Source organism: Plecotus auritus (genome assembly GCF_963455305.1).
Source record: "Plecotus auritus genome assembly, chromosome: 7".
NCBI classification, from domain to species: Eukaryota; Metazoa; Chordata; class Mammalia; order Chiroptera; family Vespertilionidae; genus Plecotus; species Plecotus auritus.
Window position 1 is genome coordinate 35,067,532 of NC_137774.1, and position 20,086 is coordinate 35,087,617.

The 20,086-nt window shown below is 38.5% G+C and overlaps 1 protein-coding gene across 1 annotated transcript in view; it reads left to right on the forward strand.

Annotated features, from left to right (window-relative positions):
* The window catches only part of EFCAB5 (EF-hand calcium binding domain 5), a gene marked incomplete at its 3' end in the record, with an annotated part of 98,231 nt that overhangs the window by 37,218 nt on the left and 40,927 nt on the right, over nucleotides 1-20,086 (forward strand). Inside the window, exons 6-11 of the mRNA XM_080677330.1 lie at nucleotides 4,577-4,676; nucleotides 5,952-7,061; nucleotides 10,200-10,277; nucleotides 10,376-10,465; nucleotides 12,321-12,535; nucleotides 13,693-13,849. Coding sequence (XP_080533456.1) covers nucleotides 4,577-4,676; nucleotides 5,952-7,061; nucleotides 10,200-10,277; nucleotides 10,376-10,465; nucleotides 12,321-12,535; nucleotides 13,693-13,849 — 1,750 coding nt within the window. The remainder of the gene's footprint in view (nucleotides 1-4,576; nucleotides 4,677-5,951; nucleotides 7,062-10,199; nucleotides 10,278-10,375; nucleotides 10,466-12,320; nucleotides 12,536-13,692; nucleotides 13,850-20,086) is intronic.

The window sequence follows — 20,086 nt, forward strand, 5'->3', positions numbered from 1 at the left end:
AATTAAATTAGATTTGGTTGTGCCTTTTGCATTTCTTCCCAGTATTCAAATAGAAGTTATGTGCTGATCTTGTAGGTAAGATAGATACAGTTTAGAATAAAGCAGTTTCTGAATATTTTTAACCAATAGCTGAGACAAGAGTTCAAAAGCCTGTACTTTCACTTGAAAATCCTGGGCTCCTTAAAAAAAAACAAAAAAACAACAAGAGTCAGCCCTAACTGGTTTGGCTTGGTGGATAGAGTGTTGGCCTGCGGACTGAAGGGTCCCAGGTTCAATTCTGGTCAAGGGCATGTACCTTGGTTGCGGGCACATCCCCAGTAGGGGGTGTGCAGGAGGCAGCTGATCAATGTTTCTCTCTCATTGATGTTTCTAGCTCTCTATCCTTCTCCCTTCCTCTCTGTAAAAAAACCAATAAAATATATATATTTTTAAAAAGAGTCATACAGAAACCAAGATGGCGGCATAGGTGAACACCTAAACTGCTGCCTCGCACAACAATTTCAAAACTATAGCTAAAAGACAGAACAGACATCATCCAGAACCACAGGAAAGCTGGCTGAGTGGAAATTCTACAACTAGAAGGAAAGAGGGGGGCACACGGAGACTCACAGGAGCTGCAAAAGGCTGAGGTATGGAGACACACGCATGGAGAGGACGGGCAGCTGAGTGCCTGGCTAGCTTTCTCTAGCAGGAGAGAGATGGAAGCTCCCAACTGCACTGAACCCCAGTTCCAACTGCACTGAACCCCAGTTCCGGGCGAGACCCTGGGGTCCCAGACTCATACAGGGGGAGTCTGGACTGTTGGGAAAAGAGAGGAGTGCATGGAAACTCAGGGGAGCCGCAAAAGGCAGAGGTCTGGAGGCGCATGTGTGAGTGCACACAGAGAAAACTGACTGCTGAGTGTGCCGCTGGCTTTCTCTAGCTGGAGGAAGACAGAAGCCCCCGACTGCACTGAACTCCAGTTCCGGGCGAGAATCTGGGAATCCAGATTCATTGGGGGAGAAACTGGACTGTCTGGCAGCGGGCGAAACTCAAGGGCGGCTTTCTCTCAGAGGTGCTTGCAGCAGGCGAGAATCTGGGAATCCAGATTCATTGGGGGAGAAACTGGACTGTCTGGCAGTGGGCAAAACTCAAGGGCGGCTTTCTCTCAGAGGTGCTTGCAGCGATAACCAAGGGACACTGAGACCCAGGGGCCTTATAGAGCAGGGCTGACGGGAAGCCAAGGCTGTCTGCTCAGCCCTGAGACTCTGCCCCATCCAAGCTGAGCACAGAGGCTATTGCAATTTTGCAAGTCTTGTCTCATAAGGCTGTCTCCAGCACAGAAATTCTCCTGGTGTAGACACAGCTGATCCTCACAGCCAACTGGCCTGGAGGTCAATTCCTCCCAGTGATACCAACAACAATCAAGACTTAACTACAACAAGGCTGAGCACACAGTCCACAAAGGGGTGCACCAAGAGTGTCCACCTCAGGTAACTGGGGAGGCTGAGCCACTGGGCCATACAGGACACCTAGCACACAAAGCTACTCTACCAACTCAGGGAAGCAGCAAAAATGTGGAGACAAAGAAACAGATCACAAATGAAAAGAAATGGAGGAAAGCAAATGACTGGATATAGAGTTCAAAACCACGGTTATGAGGTTTTTCAAGAATTTCCTAGAAAAGGCCGATAAATTTAGCAAGACCCTCGAGGATATGAAAAAGGACCAACTAGAAATTAAACATACACTGACTGAAATAAAAAATATTATACAGAGACCCAACAACAGACTAGAGGATCCCAAGAATCAAGTCAAAGATTTGAAATACAAAGAAGCAAAAAACACTCAACTGGAAAAGAAAAAAGAAAAAAGAATCCAAAAATTTGAAGATAGTGTAAGGAGCCTCTGGGACAACTTCAAGCGTACCAACATCAGAATTATAGGGGTGCCAGAAGAAGAGAGAGAGCAAGATACTGAAAACCTATTTGAAGAAATAATGACTGAAAACTTTCCCCACCTGGTGAAAGAAATAGACTTACAAGTCCAGGAAGCGCACAGAACCGCAAACAAAAGGAATCCAAAGAGGACCACACCAAGACACATCATAATTAAAATGCCAAGAGCAAAGGACAAAGAGAGAATCTTAAAAGCAGCAAGAGAAAAACAGTTAGTTACCTACAAGGGAGCACCCATACGACTGTCAGCTGACTTCTCAACAGAAACTATGCAGGCCAGATGGGAGTGGCAAGAAATATTCAAAGTGATGAAGAGCAAGAACCTACAACCAAGATTACTCTACCCAGCAAAGCTATCATTCAGAGTTGAAGGTCAGATAAAGAGCTTCACAGATAAGAAAAAGCTAAAGGAGTTCATCAACACCAAACCAGTATTATATGAAATGCTGAAAGGTACTCTTTAAGAAGAGGAAGAAGAAGAAAAAGGAAAAGATAAAAATTATGAACAACAAATACATATCTATCAACAAGTGAATCTGAAAATCAAGTGAATGAAAAATTTGATGAACAGAATGAACTGGTGAATATAATAGAATCAGGGGCATAGAAAGGGAATGGACTGACAATTCTCAGGGGGAATGGGGTGTGGGGGGTGCAGGAAGAGACTGGACAAAGGTCGTATACCTATGGATGAGGACAGTGTCGGGGAGGTAAGGGCAGAGGGTGGGTGGGAACCGGGTGGAGGGAGCTATGGGGGGAAAAAAGTGGAACAATTGTAATAATCTGAACAATAAAGATTTATTAAATTTAAAAAAGTAAATAAAAAGAGTCATAGAGTAAGGAAGAATGCAAAATATGACATTAAAGCACTTTTTCTTACACTGGGAAATTGTAACCAGCTTATGGAAGGAGGAGGTAGTAGAGGGGATGTGATTAGGGGTTATTGTCTGGGTTCCTAAGTCAGAGTTAGTATCTGATCCCCCACCCTGGAGCCCCAGTCAGGGTTGAAGTTAATATTATAGATACTCTTAGAAATTCTAAGTAGGTTGAGGAGAAATTTAAGAACAGCAAGGCTTATGCTTCTTTTCCTGGGTTTAGCTCAGAAACTGCAAGCTTCATAGAGAAGTCCTGAATCCAACATGACACTAAAGAGCTAAAGTGCTGCAGAAGGGTCTGGGCCTGAGGTTAATCCCACTCCTGTGGCTACAGGAAAGGTGATGAGTATTCCCAAATACCTGTGTTAAGGGGAGTGGTTGTGCAGAGAAGATGGCAGTAAAAGTTCTGGGTGTAACTCCAAGAAGACACCCTGGCCAGTCAGAGCATTGTCCTGATATGCCAAGGTTGCGGGTTTGATCCCTGGTCAGGGCACATATAAGAATCAGCCAATGAATGCATAAATAAGTGGAACAACAAATTAATGTTTCTCTCCCCACTTCTCCCACTTCCTTTCTCTCTCTAAAATCAATAAATAAAAAGTAAAAAGAAAAGATAATGCACATAGTATACAATTCATTAATTGCCTTTCTATTTATTTACCCTAAGGAAATGTTTATACATGTACACAGGAGATATGTATAAGGACATCCATTGTACACATTATTTTTGGTATCAAAATACTGGAAATAATTTAAATGCCCATCAAAAGAAGGATTTTTTAAAATTACGATGTTTTTATATTATAGAATACCATACAGTTAAAAGAAATAAAATAATATTTATATACATGAATCAGATCTCAATGTTGTGTAAATAAGAGCAATTTTAAGGATAACTGAAATGCTTATAAAAAGTTTTTTTAAGCGGGGGAGCATTTGAGATCTTGTTTCCTAGCATGTCATCAGTTTGGCTCAAATTAACTCTTTATAAAAACTTTTTAAAAATTTAAAAAAGGATACATATACTATGATATCAGTTATATATTTTTTTTGTTTGTTTGGTTGGTTGGTTTGGTTTTGTTGGTTAATCCTCCCCCAAGGACATTTTTTCTATTGGTTTTTAGAGAGAGTAAAAGGGAATGAGGGAGAGAGAGAGAGAGAGAGACATTAATGTGAGAGAAACACATCAATTTGTTGCCTCTCGCATATGCCCTGACCGGGGTCAGGGATCAAACCTGTAACCCTTTGGTCTGCAGGCCGATGCTTTAACCACTGAGCAACACCATCCAAGGCTCAGTTATAGATTTTTAAAGTACAAAGAAAAAATATTAATAATCATCATTTCTGAGTGCTGTGAACACAAAGTGTTAGTTTTATCATTCTCTTATTTTTTCTGTAATTAACTTTTTCCCAAAATAAAAAAATGCCAAAAAAAGAACAAATAGGGAGCAGTTAATTGTCCTAAGTGTCATACTTAGATCAGATTAGATGAGAATTGAACATTGTACGTTAGATTAAACAATTACGTCAGTAACAAATATTTGTTCAGCATCTGTTAAGTTCAAGGCATTTTGACATATCACAGAATGGGAAAACAGAGTATAAGCCTAAAGAGGCAAGGTATAGCTTTCCCAATTTTGACTGCAGATTTTATTTATATGACGATAGTGGTGATGGTATTGATGAATGTTTCAATAAGCCATATTCTGTCTACATAAAAATCTCAAACCTCTTATAACACCTAATTACCAACTTTCTGCTTAGGTAGGGTTTTTGGATCGGCAGAGGACATTGGCCTTGCTGGAAACATTCTATGACCAAAGTCCAAAAATGCTCAGACGTTTACTCCGAAACCCAAGACAATGTAAGTGCCACTCAGAGGGAGTACGCTCAAACTGAAATGATTAAGTACACTAATATGATAATACAAGGGCATTCTATCCCTGTGGAATTTCTTCACGTCTCTCTTCGATCACGATAACTATATCTAGCTGTTCATTCCCCACAAAATTCACTCTTTATTATGACTAGATGTATTTTTCACTACAGTGCAGTACTAAAAGTTGTCAAGCTGGAACTCAATTTTAAATTTATTCAAATGAAGAAATGTTTTAGTAACAATCTGAATGTTTCAGAAATTTAGTTGGTAATGGTAACTCCAGTTTTAATGTCCAACTTAGAATTCTAAGATTTTGAATAAAAATGTTTCCCTCTCTCAAGCATTTTTACTTGTACACCTTTATTGTACTTATACAGTGAAATTTTTATATTACCACCAAAACAAATAGGGCTAGCGGTTTTATTTTTATTTCTTAAAGAGAAAGTCACTGAATGGATGGGTTTTCCAAAGAATGTCAGTATCTTATTTCTGTGTGATAATTTATTACTTGGATACTTGAAAATCTGTGGATGATGTACACAAAGTATTCCCTAAACCCATGGGAGTCACAATTTTATAGCTTAGATACTAAATGTTTTAGAAGGGAGAGGCAATCATTGGCATGGTCCCACTCTTTGTAGTCCAGGTCACCAGTGTTGTTTTGGTGGTGGTATTCTTTTTTTAACAGTTCGATTCTGGTGAATGCTATTCAATCTTTCCCTAGAATTCTGAGCCAAGTATCCACATAAGTTGTTGAGGAAAAGAACTGAGGAAAGAAGAAAGAAAGGTAGAGAAGAAGGAAAGGAGAGAAAATGAATATTGGAAAAAATAGCCCAGTGAAAAATTGTCATGGATAGAGACATGCTTTTATTTTGATATTGCAGATATTGAAAAGGTATTTGAGGTGTAAGACATGTGTCCCCTTCCTCATTCCATGCTAACCTCATTATGGAGGACTAAAAGTAGAGAATAGGTTGTATTTGTCTTGGCATTTTAAGCAACTCTCCAACTATTCATTTTCAAAACCACAACTTTTAGGAAGGGATACTTTCTAATTTACAGTAGTGAGCATCTTTTAAGTTCAATTGGATACCTTTTTGGTTTTTATTGTGTTGCAGGGAAAGGTAACTGATATTTATTTAAAGTAATAGGCCTATATTATACTCACTGTGCTCAATGCTTTTTTGCATTAATTTACTAGTTCTGATTCTGTATTATAAGAGCAATTGTTTAGGTAAATGCTTTGTTCTTTTGCATTAGGGCCACTCATTGAATTTGAAGAGATAGAGTTGCCTGAGTTCTGGGGAGACATGGATAATAAGAAACACATTTATGAAGACTTTGACAATGTGTTCTTAGAGATAAATACATCACTGTCTGAAAAAGATGCTAGAAAAAAACAAAGTACATTGCTTAAAAAAACAGAAGATCTACATAAACGTGATAAACATAGAAAATCAGTACCATTACCAACCCTACCAGAACAGCAAAGAACAATTGAGAGACAAGACCCAAACAAAATTTTAAGTGAAGATCTAAACTCAGACTCAACTGGAGAACAAGAACTGTACAGGGGATCAATGACAGCACAAGGACAGCAAAAAGGGGCAACAGTGCGGCCAGGATCACGCAGAGCGTCACGCAGAATGTCAGTAATAGAAGAACCACAAAAAGGTTCACCTATGGAACGAGGATCACGTAGAGGATCACGCAGAATGTCAGTAATAGAAGAACCACAGAAAGGGTCAAAAGGAGAATCAAGCAGAGAGCCAGTAACAGAACAAGGAGTACACAGAGAGTCAATTACAGAAGAAGAATCACTCAGAGAGTCAGTAATAGAAGGATCAAACAGAGAGTCAGAAACAGAACAAGTACACAGAGGGGCAATTGCAGAAGAAGGAACTCCTAGAGATTCACGAAGAGGATCACGCAAAGGATCACGCAGAATGTCAGTAATAGAAGAACCAAATAAATGGCCCGCTGAAAGACAAGAATCACCCAGAGAGTCAGTAGCAGAACAAGGATCACAAAGAGGGTCAATTGAAGAAGACGAATACCTTAAAGAGTCAGTAACACGAAGAGGATCACGCAAAGGATCACGCAGAATGTCAGTAATAGAAGAACCATATAAATGGCTCGCTGAAAGACAAGAATCACCCAGAGAGTCAATGGCAGAACAAAGATCACAAAGAGGGTCAATTGCAGAAGAAGCACCTTCCAGAGAGTTACTAACACCAAAAGGGTCACGCAGAGGATCACGCAGAATGTCATTACTAGAACCACATAAAGCGTCAACTGAAGAACTAGAATCACTCAGAGAGACAATTCCAGAAGCACAGGGCATAGCCTCAACTTCACAGTCAAGGGAAGGTAATACCTCAAAAGAAAGTAAAAACATCTAGGGAGGTTACTTCATTTGAGCACACTGGAATCCTTCCACAAGAAGAGAATACTCAGGAGCAAATAAATGAAGGGAAACTATGATTTCTGAAATGCAAGAGAAACATTAGTATCAAGTAGAAAAGATAATCAGTTCTCGTTTTGTGGCATGGTTTTTATTTTTTTAAATATATTTTTATTGATTTCAGAGACGAAGGGAGAGAGAGAAACATCAATGATGAGAGAGAATCATTGATCTGCTGCCTTCTGCACACCCCACGCTGGGGATTGAGCCCAATGGGGATTGAGCCTGCAACCCAGGCATGTGCCCTGACTGGGATAGAACCATGACTTCCTGGTTCATAGGTTGGTGCTCAATCACTGAGCCACACTGGGCAGGCTGTGGAATGGTTTTTAAAGTCTTCAGAAAATACTCATTTCAATTAGGATCTTTTCTGATATATCAGATCATGCAAATCTCAGACATATTTTGCTACTCAGCATGAGTCTAGCCAGGGGTGGGCAAACTTTTTGACTCGAGGGCCACAATGGGTTCTTAAACTGGACCGGAGGGCTGGAACAAAAGCATGGATGGAGTGTTTGTGTGAACTAATATAAATTCAAAGTAAAGGAGCGGAGGGGAGAGCAAGAGAACCCTCTGCTCTTTCGGCTCCACGGGCCGGATAGAACAGCCAAACGGGCCGGATCCAGCCCGCGGGCCGTAGTTTGCCCATGGCTGGCTAGACCTTGACCAATCAAGTAAATGCAAACCATAAAGATTCTATTATCATAAAGACTCTATAAACCATAAAGACACATATGTAACCTTAATCAATAAAGAATAAAAAATAAATAAATAAATAAATAAATAAATAAATAAATAAAAATAAGACTCTATTATCCATTTACCTAGAATTCTTATGGGGGTTTTTTAGAGAGAGTGGATGGGAGGTGCAGAGACAGAGAGAGAAACATGGATGTGAGAGAGACACATCGATTGATTGCCTCCTGCATGCGCCCTGACAAGGGCTGGAAATCAAGCCTGCAATGAGGTATGTGTCTGTGTCTTAGATTGGAATCAAACCTGGGACCCTTCAGTCTGCTCTATCCACTGACCCAAACTGGCTAGGGCTACCTAGAATTCCTTTTTTACTAGAAACCCATTTATAAGGAAGAAATCTGGTAATGTTGCATATAGAAATTTATGTTGGACCTCTGAAAAAGCAGTAGAAGCCCTTTTGTTTTAAATGTGGGGTCTGATATTAGAAACCACTTTAAAATTTTTCTTTTATTTCACCTATAAAATGGATCTTGATTTTTCAGTTATATATAAGACTAGGGGCCCAGTACATGAAATTCGTGCATGGGGCGGGGGGGTGGGCAGGTCCCTCATCTCAACCTGCACCCTCTCAGGGGATGTCCTACTGATGGCTTAGGCCTGCTCCCTGTGGTTCTCTGCTCTTTGTGGACCTGCCTGCTTGACACCACCCAGGCCCTGGTGTCTGCTCTCTGTGGGGGCCTGCTTGCCCTTAGCCACCGGGGCCAGGGGTAAGCAGGGCCCTGCTATCTGCTCTCTGGCTCGCCGCCACTGCAGGGGCAAGTAGGGCCCTGGTGTCTGCTCTCTGTGGGGGCCCTGCGGTGCCCCTCGCTGCCATGGCCAGGAGCAAGCAGGGCCATGCTGTCTGCTCACTTGCTGCAGGGGATGTTCTTGCCCTGCCCCTGGCCACTTGCGAGCATGCCGGCTCAGAGCGCCTGGGTCCCAAGGATGTTCCCGCCCCACCCCCGGCTGCTCTGCACCTGTGTGCATAGGCCCAGAGTGGCTGGGAGGTCGTTCCGGGACCCCGGCTGCTCCGGGCCTACGTGTGGGCCTACAGGCTCAGAGCGGTCTGGCTCCCAAGGACGCCTGTCCCCAGGATGCAGGCCGCTTGGTGCCAGCGCGCACGCAAGCAGCCACCCTGCCCCCAGCCGCTCTGCACCTGCGTATGCAAATTAACCCACCATCTTTGTTTGGGTTAATTTGAATACTCACTCCTGATTGGCTGGTGGGCATCTCAGAATGGTTAATTCGCATATTTCTCTTTTTTTAATGTAGATATATTTCTAGAAAAGTTTCTGGAAGCCTTATTTAAGACAGAGGGCACCCTGCAGTTCAAATTTTATTCTGCAGAAGACTTCTTTCCTCTGAATTGCCAATTTATGACCTTTTCTTTTAAAAAACTCTAACCTTTTAAAGAGCCAATCTCAGTACCACTGAAGATCTCAATTAGGCATATATATATTTTTAATTCTGCTCTTTAATTCTACATCCCAAAGAAAACTTGTAGGAAATGGGTAACCCAGTGGTCGGCAAACTCATTAGTCAACAGAGCGGCGAGCCGCAGTTTGCCAACCACTGGGGTAACCTGTGTTTTAGATTCTACACTATTATCAACTAATTTGAAATATTTTTTTAGCATTATGTTTATTTTACCATAAAACAGAGCTACTAATTTCTGGCTCTCCTTACATAGGGATGTAGCATTAGAAAAGTAGTAAGGCTACTATTCAACCAGATGTTGTGTTAGTGAGGTCTTAATTTTGGCTATGTGTAACAGTGTTCCAAAATGACAGTGTCTGAAAAACAAAACAAATAACAGTGTCTAAACAAGAAAGGGGTGTCTTTCTTTCTCATATAAAAGTCAAAAGTTCTATGACAGCTCAGTCTCATGAAATCAGCAGTTGCTCAAGCTCCTTCTATCTTGTGTCTCCTCCAACCACATGGACCAAGATGGTTCACTGCCATGTCTACATTATGACCAGCAGGTGAGGAGAAAGGAAAATGGATAAGCATCACATCATTTCCCTGCACATATCATTGGTCAGTATATAGGAATATAGTCAGGGAGGCTAGGAAATGTAGGTCTCATTTTGCGTGGCCAAATTGGGGTACAACAAAAGCTTTTGTCAAAGAGCTGCTCTCAACAACTAGAGTTATTAAGTTATATCATTGTGGTTGATTATGACACAGCATATATGGGAAAGTACCTGAAAGAAAGTTTTTGGTGGTCTATATGCAAGGCATTTCTCTTATTCATTAACTTAAGAATATGTAATGTCCAACTCATAGGCATTTTCTTTTATACCTTTTAGAAACTGCAAAGAAGAAAGTTAAAAAAGACAAAGCCTGTGAACCCAAGTCCCAAAATATAGAAGGAAAATCATGGCCAGGTAACTCACTTAATCCTCCTTTCATTTATACTGTAGAACAAAAACATTGTGACAGTGAAGTTAAATTGCCTATGTTATGTGGAATGTGTATTTTATAGGTGAACTTTCGACTTGTGACTTGAAGAAGTATGTAAAATGCGAAGATGAGGAACAGGCAAAATTAATCTATGGTAACTCCAGATTCACAGGTACATATTAAAAACAAAATTAGAAAGAATAGATCCCAGTCTGATTGATGAATTTAACTTATTGTGGTACCCCCATGATAAAGACTGGACTTAGACAAGACACAACACCAAGGGTGAACCTTGTATTATTTTGTCCCTGAGCTGATGGATCTAAAGATAGCCCGGCCGGTGTGGCTCAGTGGTTGAGTGTCGACCTATGAACCAGGAGGTCACAGTTCGTTCCTGATCAGGGCATATGCCTGGGTTACGGGGTTGATCCTCAGTGTGGGGCATGTAGGATCAATGATTTTCTCTCATCATTGATGTTTCTATCTCTCCTTCTTCCTTCTTTTCTGAAACAAATAAAAAAATATTTTTTAAAAATAAATATTTATAAGATGAATGTTTTAGTGGTAGTAGGCATGTGCTATTGATGAATGTTCTTCTGCTTAAAAACACATGCATTAGTATACAGTTTTTTAAATAATTAAATGGCCCAACATTTAAGCTATGATCCAGGTATACAAAAGGAATAAGATATTAGATATTACTACTCAATAGAAATAATTTCAGCTATTCCTCTCCCTGGTAATTTCACATCCAAACATGTGAAACAGGTGAGAATATAGATTGTTTTTGAAGACTTATAAAGAAAGATCTACTCAACAGAGAGAGCAAAGAGTAGCTTTTATTTAACAGTGAGTGTTCCAACAAGTACTCATATTTTATACTACAATGCTATTTTATCATTTTTACCTTTAATTAGATCAGCATTATTTTCTTTCTTTTTTTATCTTTATTGTTGATAGCATTACAGATTTTCCCCTTACTCCCCACCACCCAGTTCCCACCCTACCCTAGACCTTCACCAACCTATTGTCTGTATTCATGAAAACAACAACTATGGGAACTTAAGACAGCCACTAGAAGCTGAAAGATTATTTTATTCCTATCTGCAATTTTAAAAAATTTAAGTCTGGGTCAAGTAATAAACTTTTTATCCTCAAAATATTTTGGTGAAAATGTATGACATCAGTCAAGCTCTTATAGCCTGCTAGTTCATGTTGTTCTTCTCTTGGTCTTCTTTATTTCAATTTTGCTTTACTATTTGGAAAATAAACTGCATGAGTGAGTATTTTTAAGTTATGTCAAATCTCTTATGGATGTCATAAGGGCAGGAATGACTAACTCAATGAATAAATCAAACATAAGTCACTGGGTTGAATTTTATGAAATATGCCTCATGTTAGAACATTGAGCTTCATGATAAATATAGTAAAGACTCATTGGGGAAGGGGTTGTAATGGTGGTATTTACAGACTTATTTAACTGGCAAGTCCAGGTTGCAATTGGCTTCAGGCACAATTGAATCCAAGGCCTCAACAATAGCAGCAGGGCACTGTCTTTCTGCCTCTCAGCCCTGTTCTCTGTGTGTGACTTTCAGTTTTAGGTTGTTTTTTCCATACTGTGACAAAGATGTCCATGAGAGTATTTCTAAGCCTACAGCCTACCAGTTCAGGAGTCAAGAGTACAAAAAGAGGGGTCCTTCCCCCAATTGTTCCCCCCAAAGTTCTGGGTTTAAATTCTCATTGGTCTATAGTGGATTACATTGCTGTTATACATAGATCATTAGTCAGACCTATGTCACATGGCAATCTTTGGGGCATGGATGGGGGAGGTTAAGTACCACTTGACTTACCTAAACAGATAATGGGGAAGAGATGTTTTGTCAAATTAAAAAGAAATGGTACTGTCCTCATGAAGGGAACATGGATTTCTGACAGGAAAATAGTAGCAGATGTCCATTATAATAAATACTCATATTTTTAATCTTCAAGAAAATTATCCATTTTACTGTATGTTTCCTGCTTTATAGACCTACACTCAATTATCAGAAATATTCAGTCTTACAAAGAAGTGAAAGGAAGGAGTGCCTTCAATGGAGTTTCCCTTAATCTGCTCCAGTTTGTGCAACTCCTGGAGACATTTGTTGGTGAAGATGTCCCTTTGAGTACCAGTGAGACCCTCACCTCCTTTTTCAAGTGGGGCTATGCTGAAACAAAAGAAGAGAAAATGAGTGACTTGGAAGAGGTGAGTAATATTGTTTATCAATAAAACAAGTGAGGTCACTATTATTAAATTTGTCAACCTCAGTAATTCCTAGTGTGGCTCTTCTTTAAAAATTTACAACTAAACGTATCACTATTTCAACGAGCATGGCCATTGAATATTTTATTTTATTGTCAAATAAAATGAGTTCACACTCCAGAGAACTCATTCCCCTAATAATATCATGATTGATGATGGCAAGTGATGGTTTATTGGACAGCTTTGTTTTTCTTTCACTGAAGCTTGAATAGCAGATTCTATGGAGCAAATATGTGTATGAACAAAGATATCGCATGAGTGTGTATCTGTGTGAGTGCATTTACAAATGCACATACCTAGGGTTCAATTACGGCTTGAATATATATTTTTATTCATGTGCACTGCATCAGGTAGTACATATTTTGAAAGAACTTACTACTTACTTAGGTGTAAGTAAATGCACACACGTTAGCTGATATAAACAATTTATGTGCTCGTATATGAAATATGTAAATTAGATTCACCAGGCATATTCAGTAATCTCAACAGCCTTATAAATCTTCTCAACTTAATTCTAGAGGTGATATCCCTTTTGCCTCCTCAACAGCAGTTCCCCCATTTAATCAAAAGGTATATATTCACTTTGTTTCAGCAATTAAGTATATCTAGATATTAATTAAATTACTGTTGAATTGATATAATTAATCTAGTAAAAAGTATAAAAGGTAATTAATGCCAAGTTAGGTCAATGTTAAACATTTAAAAAAAATTTTGAACACAGCCATTTTTTATTGTTTGAACACTGCCACTCATCCCCCTTCACTACAAAACAAATCCCACCAAGAAGCCAGGCAGAGCACCCCACGTGTTTATCATATTCCTGAGCAAGCAGCGAGGGAGTGGAAAGGAATAAATTAAAGATTCTTAAGGAGTGTAGTCTTCTTTCTAAATTAATATGTTTTAATCCAATGCAGAAACAGAGAAATGGTATTTAGAGGATTGAAATTATATGATTCACTTTCCCATTAATATCATGCTTAGTCCCAAAGTAAAGCTGTTTTTATAAAAAGTGCTGCGCTTTTTTTGGAATAAACATAGGATGCCAGCTAGTAGAATAAACAGCAAGTCTTCTGTGCTTTGTTATCTTGTTTGTATCCTAGGCTATACAAAACGCTTCCCAAATTCGACAGGGACTTCTCCTAGAAGCCCTCTTTCAGTTGTGGGACAGTGATGGCTCAGGCTTCTTAGATCTGAATGAAGTTGATGAACTCTTGTATACATACAAGGAGGGAATGGAAAAAGAAGCTATGAAGACAGGTAAAATCATAATAATTTTCTTATTTAAGTTAACAACTTGGCTTCAAGTTTCCTGGTAGTATGATATATATACAGTTAAACACTGGTTGTTCTAAAACCATGAGATATCACCTTCACACTTGCTAGTATGGCGACAAATTGCTCAGCTTTATTAAGATATAACTGACTTAACTACGAACAACTCTATTCCAACAAACTGGACAACCTGGAGGAAATGGACATATTCCTAGAAAAATATAACCTTCCAAAACTCAATCAGGAAGAATCTAAACAGCTCAACATGCCAGTAACTATGGAAGAAATTGAAGCAGTCATCAAAGAGCTTCCGGCAAACAAAAGCCCGGGGCCAGATGGCTTCACAGGAGAGTTCTACCAAACATTCAAGGAAGAACTAAAACCTATCCTCCTCAGACTATTCCAAAAAATTCAAGAGGAAGGAACACTTCCAAGCTCCTTCTATGAAGCCAGCATCACCCTAATACCAAAACCAGATAAAGACAACACAATGAAAGAGAATTACAGGCCAATATCCCTCATGAATGTAGATGCCAAAATCCTCAACAAAATTCTAGCAAATAGGATCCAGCAGTACATCAGAAAGATCATACACCATGACCAAGTAGGGTTTATCCCAGGAATGCAAGGATGGTTCAATATCCGCAAATCAATAAATGTGATACATCACATAAACAAATTGAGAGATAAAAATCACATAGTCATATCAATTGATGCAGAAAAAGCATTTGACAAAATCCAACACCCTTTCTTGATAAAAACTCTCAACAAGGTGGGAATAGAAGGATCATACCTCAACATCATAAAAGCTATATATGATAAACCCACAGCTAACATCATACTCAATGGGCAAAAACTAAAACCATTTCCCCTAAGAACAGGAACAAGACAGGGATGCCCACTCTCACCACTCCTGTTTGACATAGTACTGGAAGTATTAGCCACTGCAATTAGACAAGAAGAAGAAATAAAAGGCATCCAAATTGGAAAAGAAGAAGTAAAGCTGTCCTTATTTGCAGATGACATGATATTGTACATAAAAAACCCGAAAGACTCCATCAAAAAACTAACAGACTTAATAAATGAATTCGGCAATGTAGCAGGATACAAAATTAACACCAAGAAATCTATGGCATTTCTATACACCAACAATGAACTTACAGAAAGAGAGACTAAAAAAGCAATCCCATTTTCCATCGCACCAAAAAAATTAAGATACTTAGGAATAAACCTAACCAAGGAGGTAAAAGACCTATATGCGGAAAACTACAGGACACTGAAAAAAGAGATAGAGGAAGATGTAAACAGATGGAAGAACATACCATGTTCATGGATTGGTAGAATCAACATCATTAAAATGTCCATACTACCCAAAGCAATCTATAGATTCAATGCACTCCCCATTAAAATACCAACGGCGTATTTCACAGACCTAGAAAGAACTCTCCAAAAATTCATCTGGAATAAAAAAAGACCCCGAATAGCCACAGCAATCCTGAGAAAGAAGAATAAAGGATCTCAATACCAGATTTCAAGCTGTATTACAAAGCCACTGTCATCAAAACAGCCTGGTACTGGCACAAGAACAGACATATAGATCAATGGAACAGAATAGAGAATCCAGATATCGACCCAAACCAATATGCGCACTTAATATTTGACAAAGGAGGCATGAGCATACAATGGAGTCAAGACAGTCTCTTTAATAAATGGTGTTGGGAAAATTGGACAGATACATGCAAAAAAATGAAACTAGATCACCAACTTACACCATACACAAAAATAAACTCAAAATGGGTACAGGACTTAAATATAAGACGGGAAACCATAAAAATACTAGAGGAATCCACAGGCAGCAAAATCTCAGACATTTGCCAAAAGAACTTTTTCAGTGATACTGCCTCTAGGGCAATGGAAGCCAAACAGAAAATAAACAAATGGGACTACATCAAAATAAAAAGCTTTTGCACAGCAAAAGAAACCATCAACAAAACAACAAGAAACCCCACTGTATGGGAGAACATATTTGCAAATGGTATCACTGATAAAGGTTTAATTTCCAACATCTACAGGCAGCTTATACAACTTAATAAAAGGAAGATAAATGATCCAATAAAAAAATGGGCAACGGACCTAAATAGAAGCTTTTCGAAAGAAGACAGAAGGAAGGCCAAGAGACACATGAAAACATGCTCAAAGTCACTAATTATCCGAGAGATGCAAATCAAAACAACAATGCGATACCATCTCACACCTGTCAGAATGGCTATCATCAACAAATCAACAAATGACAAGTGTTGGCGAGGATGCGGAGAAAAAGGAACCCTCGTGCACTGCTGGTGGGAATGCAGACTGGTGCAGCCACTGTGGAGAACAGGATGGAGTTTCCTCAAAAAACTGAAAATGGAACTCCCATTTGACCCAGTAATCCCACTCCTAGGAATATATCCTAAGAAACCAGAAACACCAATCAGAAAGGATATATGCACCCCTATGTTCATAGCAGCACAATTTACAATAGCTAAGATTTGGAAACAGCCTAGGTGCCCATCAGCAGATGACTGGATCAGAAAACTATGGTACATCTACACAATGGAATACTATGCTGCCGTAAAAAAGAAGGAATTACTACCATTTGTAGGCACTTGGATGGAATTAGAGAACATTATGCTAAGTGAAATAAGCCAGTCAATGAAAGAAAAATACCACATGATCCCACTCATTTGGGGATAATGAAAAACATTATAAACTGATGAACAAAAAGATAGTTACAGAGGCAGTAAAGCATCAAACAGACTGTCAAATTACAGTGGTAAGGTTAGGGAGAGGTGGGGGAAATAAGAGATCAACTGAAGGACTTATATGCATGTATATAAGAGTAACCAACGGATGCAAAACATTGGGGGGTGAGGGCATGTATGGGAGTGGGGTGGGGGTGGGGGGCAATGGTAAGATATGTACACATATAATACCTTAATAAAAATTTGAAAAAAAAAAAAAAAAAGATATAACTGACTTATAACACTGTGTAAATTTAATATGTACAACATGTTGATTTGATATACTTATATATTGTGAAATTATTCCCATAGTAGTATTAGTTAACGCCTCCATCGCCTCCCATAATTACTATCTATCTTTTTCGTTGTGAGAACATTTAAGATCTTAGCAACTTTCAAGTGTATAATACAGTATTGTTAACTATAGTCACTATTCTGCACATTAGATCCCCAGAATTTATTCATCTTATAATGAAACTAGAGGCCTGGTGCACAAAATTCGTGCACGGGTAGGGTCCCTAGGCCTGGCCAGCGATAGGGACTGATGGGGGCCTTCCTTCCCCCAGCTGCTGGCTGCTGGCCAGGGCCTTCCTTTGTTTCGTGCCACCCCCTGGTGGTCAGCACACATCATAGCGAGTGGTCAAACTCCCGAGGAGACAATTTGCATATTAGCCTTTTATTATATAGGATTTTGTACCCTTTGACCAACATCTCTCCATTTTCCCTACTCCCAGCTCCTGGCAACCACCATTATACAGTCTGTTTTTATGAGTTTGCCTTTTTTCAATTCCACATATAAGTGAGACCGTACAGTATTTGTCTTCCTCTGTCTGACTTATTTCACTTAATATAATGTCTTCACAATCCATCCATGTTGTTGCAAATAGTAACATGGCTGAATAATATTTTATTGTACATACCACATTTTCTTTATCCATTCATCTGTTGATGGATACTTAGGCTGTTTCCATGTCTTGACTATTGTGAATAATTATGTAGTTAACATGGAAGTACAGATATTTCTTTGAGGTAGTGATTTTGGATATATACCCAGAAGTGGAATTACTGGATCATATGGTACTTCTATTTTTAGTTTTTTTAGGGACCTCCATCTGTTTTCCATAGTGACTATACCAATTTACATTACCATCAACAGTGCAAAAGGGTTCCCTTTCCTCCACAACTTTACCAAAACTTGTCTTTTATATGATGGCTGTTTGAACAGATGTGAGGTGATATCTCATTGTGATTTTGATTTGCATTTCCCTGATTATTATTGATATGGAATATCTTTTTGTCACCGTTTGGTCATTTTCATGTCTTTGGAAAAATGTCTATTTTGTTCTTTGGCCCATATTTAATCATATTATTTTTTTGCTATTGAGTTATATACATTCCTTATACTTTTTGGATATTAACCCCTTATTAGATATATGATTTAAAAATATTTTCTCCTATTCTGTAGGTTGTCTTTTCATTTTATTGTTTCTTTTGCTGTACAGAAGCTTTTTAGTTTGATGTTGTCTCATTTATTTTTGCTTTTGTTGCTTGCATAGTATGGCATTTAAAATGGAAATAATTAAATTTTAATGGTAAATAACAATTGTTGGCAAGGATGTGGAGAGATTAGAACCTTTGTGCCTTGCTGGTGAGAACGTAGAAAGTGTCAGAGCAATCAGGAGTGGAATATGTTGTAGAGTGTTTTGCCCAAGACCTTAGCTCTAATGGTTAGATTCCTTCTATGTACCTGAGTACGCTCAGTCTTGGGGTTAAAAGAATCCAAACCATTCCACAGTTCTGCTTATTTTTCTCTTCTTGTCTTATCTCTCTGCCTTGACAAGGTCTGATTCACTTCACAAATCTGGCTAGCTTGCAAGTTTCTCCTGAATTTACTAACTCAACTTATTCTTCTAAATGACTTTCCTCTTCTATATTTTTCTCTTCTGATCAATTCTTCCCAATCAAAAGCTACTAAAATTCTTATTCTTGTATAATTCCCTCCTTCATTTGATTAGATCCTAGTAGAAATGGTTATACTCTTCCCTGGGTTTAAGGGTTTTGTCTAGTGACTTTGGCATACCAGATTTCTAACTCTTAAAGTATATAGTGCACAGCAAAAGGAATGGTTAGGATTAACATTCTTCTGCCCTAAGTTTATCCATTGTCATGTGTTTTTAATTAACTATGTCTTTTGCAGACTTTACGTTACACTACACTACTTTCTTAAACTGCATCCAAAAAGGATTTACTTAATGAAGTTTTGAAAGGTGTAATGAGGTGGTTTTATAATATGGGCAAATTTCATAATGCAGAACCATGTTCTACAGAGGAAAGAACATTACATAATGGTCAGGAGTGCTAGGTTCCGATACTGGTTCTTTCACTAAATGGTCAGGTGAGCAAAGGCAAATTATTGAATCTCTGTAGATCCAGGTGTCCTCATTTGTAAAATGAAGGAGTTAGACACTATGAATTCTGGAATTTAAGGAACCTGAGGATAATGTTATAAGGATGTTCCAATATATATAATTGAAGTACAGCAGTAGGGATAGGTAGAAAGCATAAAATTTAATGGGTTAAGCCCAGCAAATAAAAATGAGGAAAGTAATGAGGAGGCAGATCTGCTTCCAGAAAAAAAATGTCTGCAAGCAGGAAGAACAAATTATTCTCTCCAAGGTTAGACTCATACAAAACGACTCTCTCTGAACACATCTTGGTAGCTACCAGGCCTGTGGAGATAACTGCTGAACTGATGGTCATATGAAAGCTGAAAGGCAGATTTTGTTTCTTAAAAAAGGAAAAAAATTTAAATTCAAACATTAGCTAATAACAGATTGGAAAACCTTTAGACAGATCTTTTTTTATTTGTTTTTTTTTTCTCTGCCCTTCTTATACATTTCTGTGTCCAAGATTAAAAATTGGGATTTAAATAGGATAATGTCACAGAACTAGAAATTCCTAGAAATGTTTCTGCTGGTGTCCTCAAAATGGAAGTTTTCTATATGAAAAGGGCAACTTGAAACTTTTACACTGTAATTTTCCCTTTTTATTCCCATTTAATATAGCCTAATCTTTTGAGCAGAAATATCATATATAAAAATCTATAGAACATGTGACCTGTATACACTATAGAATTTAAGAGAAAAAATTTATCTTCCTCCATTACTTTCCATGGAATAGCTATTAACATTTGTTGGATATGTCCTTAAATGATAAAATTTGCTTTAATATATACACTGAGTGGCCAGATTATTATGATCTCTGAACGCATAATAATCTGGCCACTCAGTGTGTGTGTGTGTATATGTATATATGTATATATGTATATGTGTGTGTGTATATATATATATATATATACATACATATATATATATATATATTAGAGGCCCGGTGCATGAATTCGTGATTGGGTGCATGGGTGGGGTCCGGCCAGCCTGGCCAG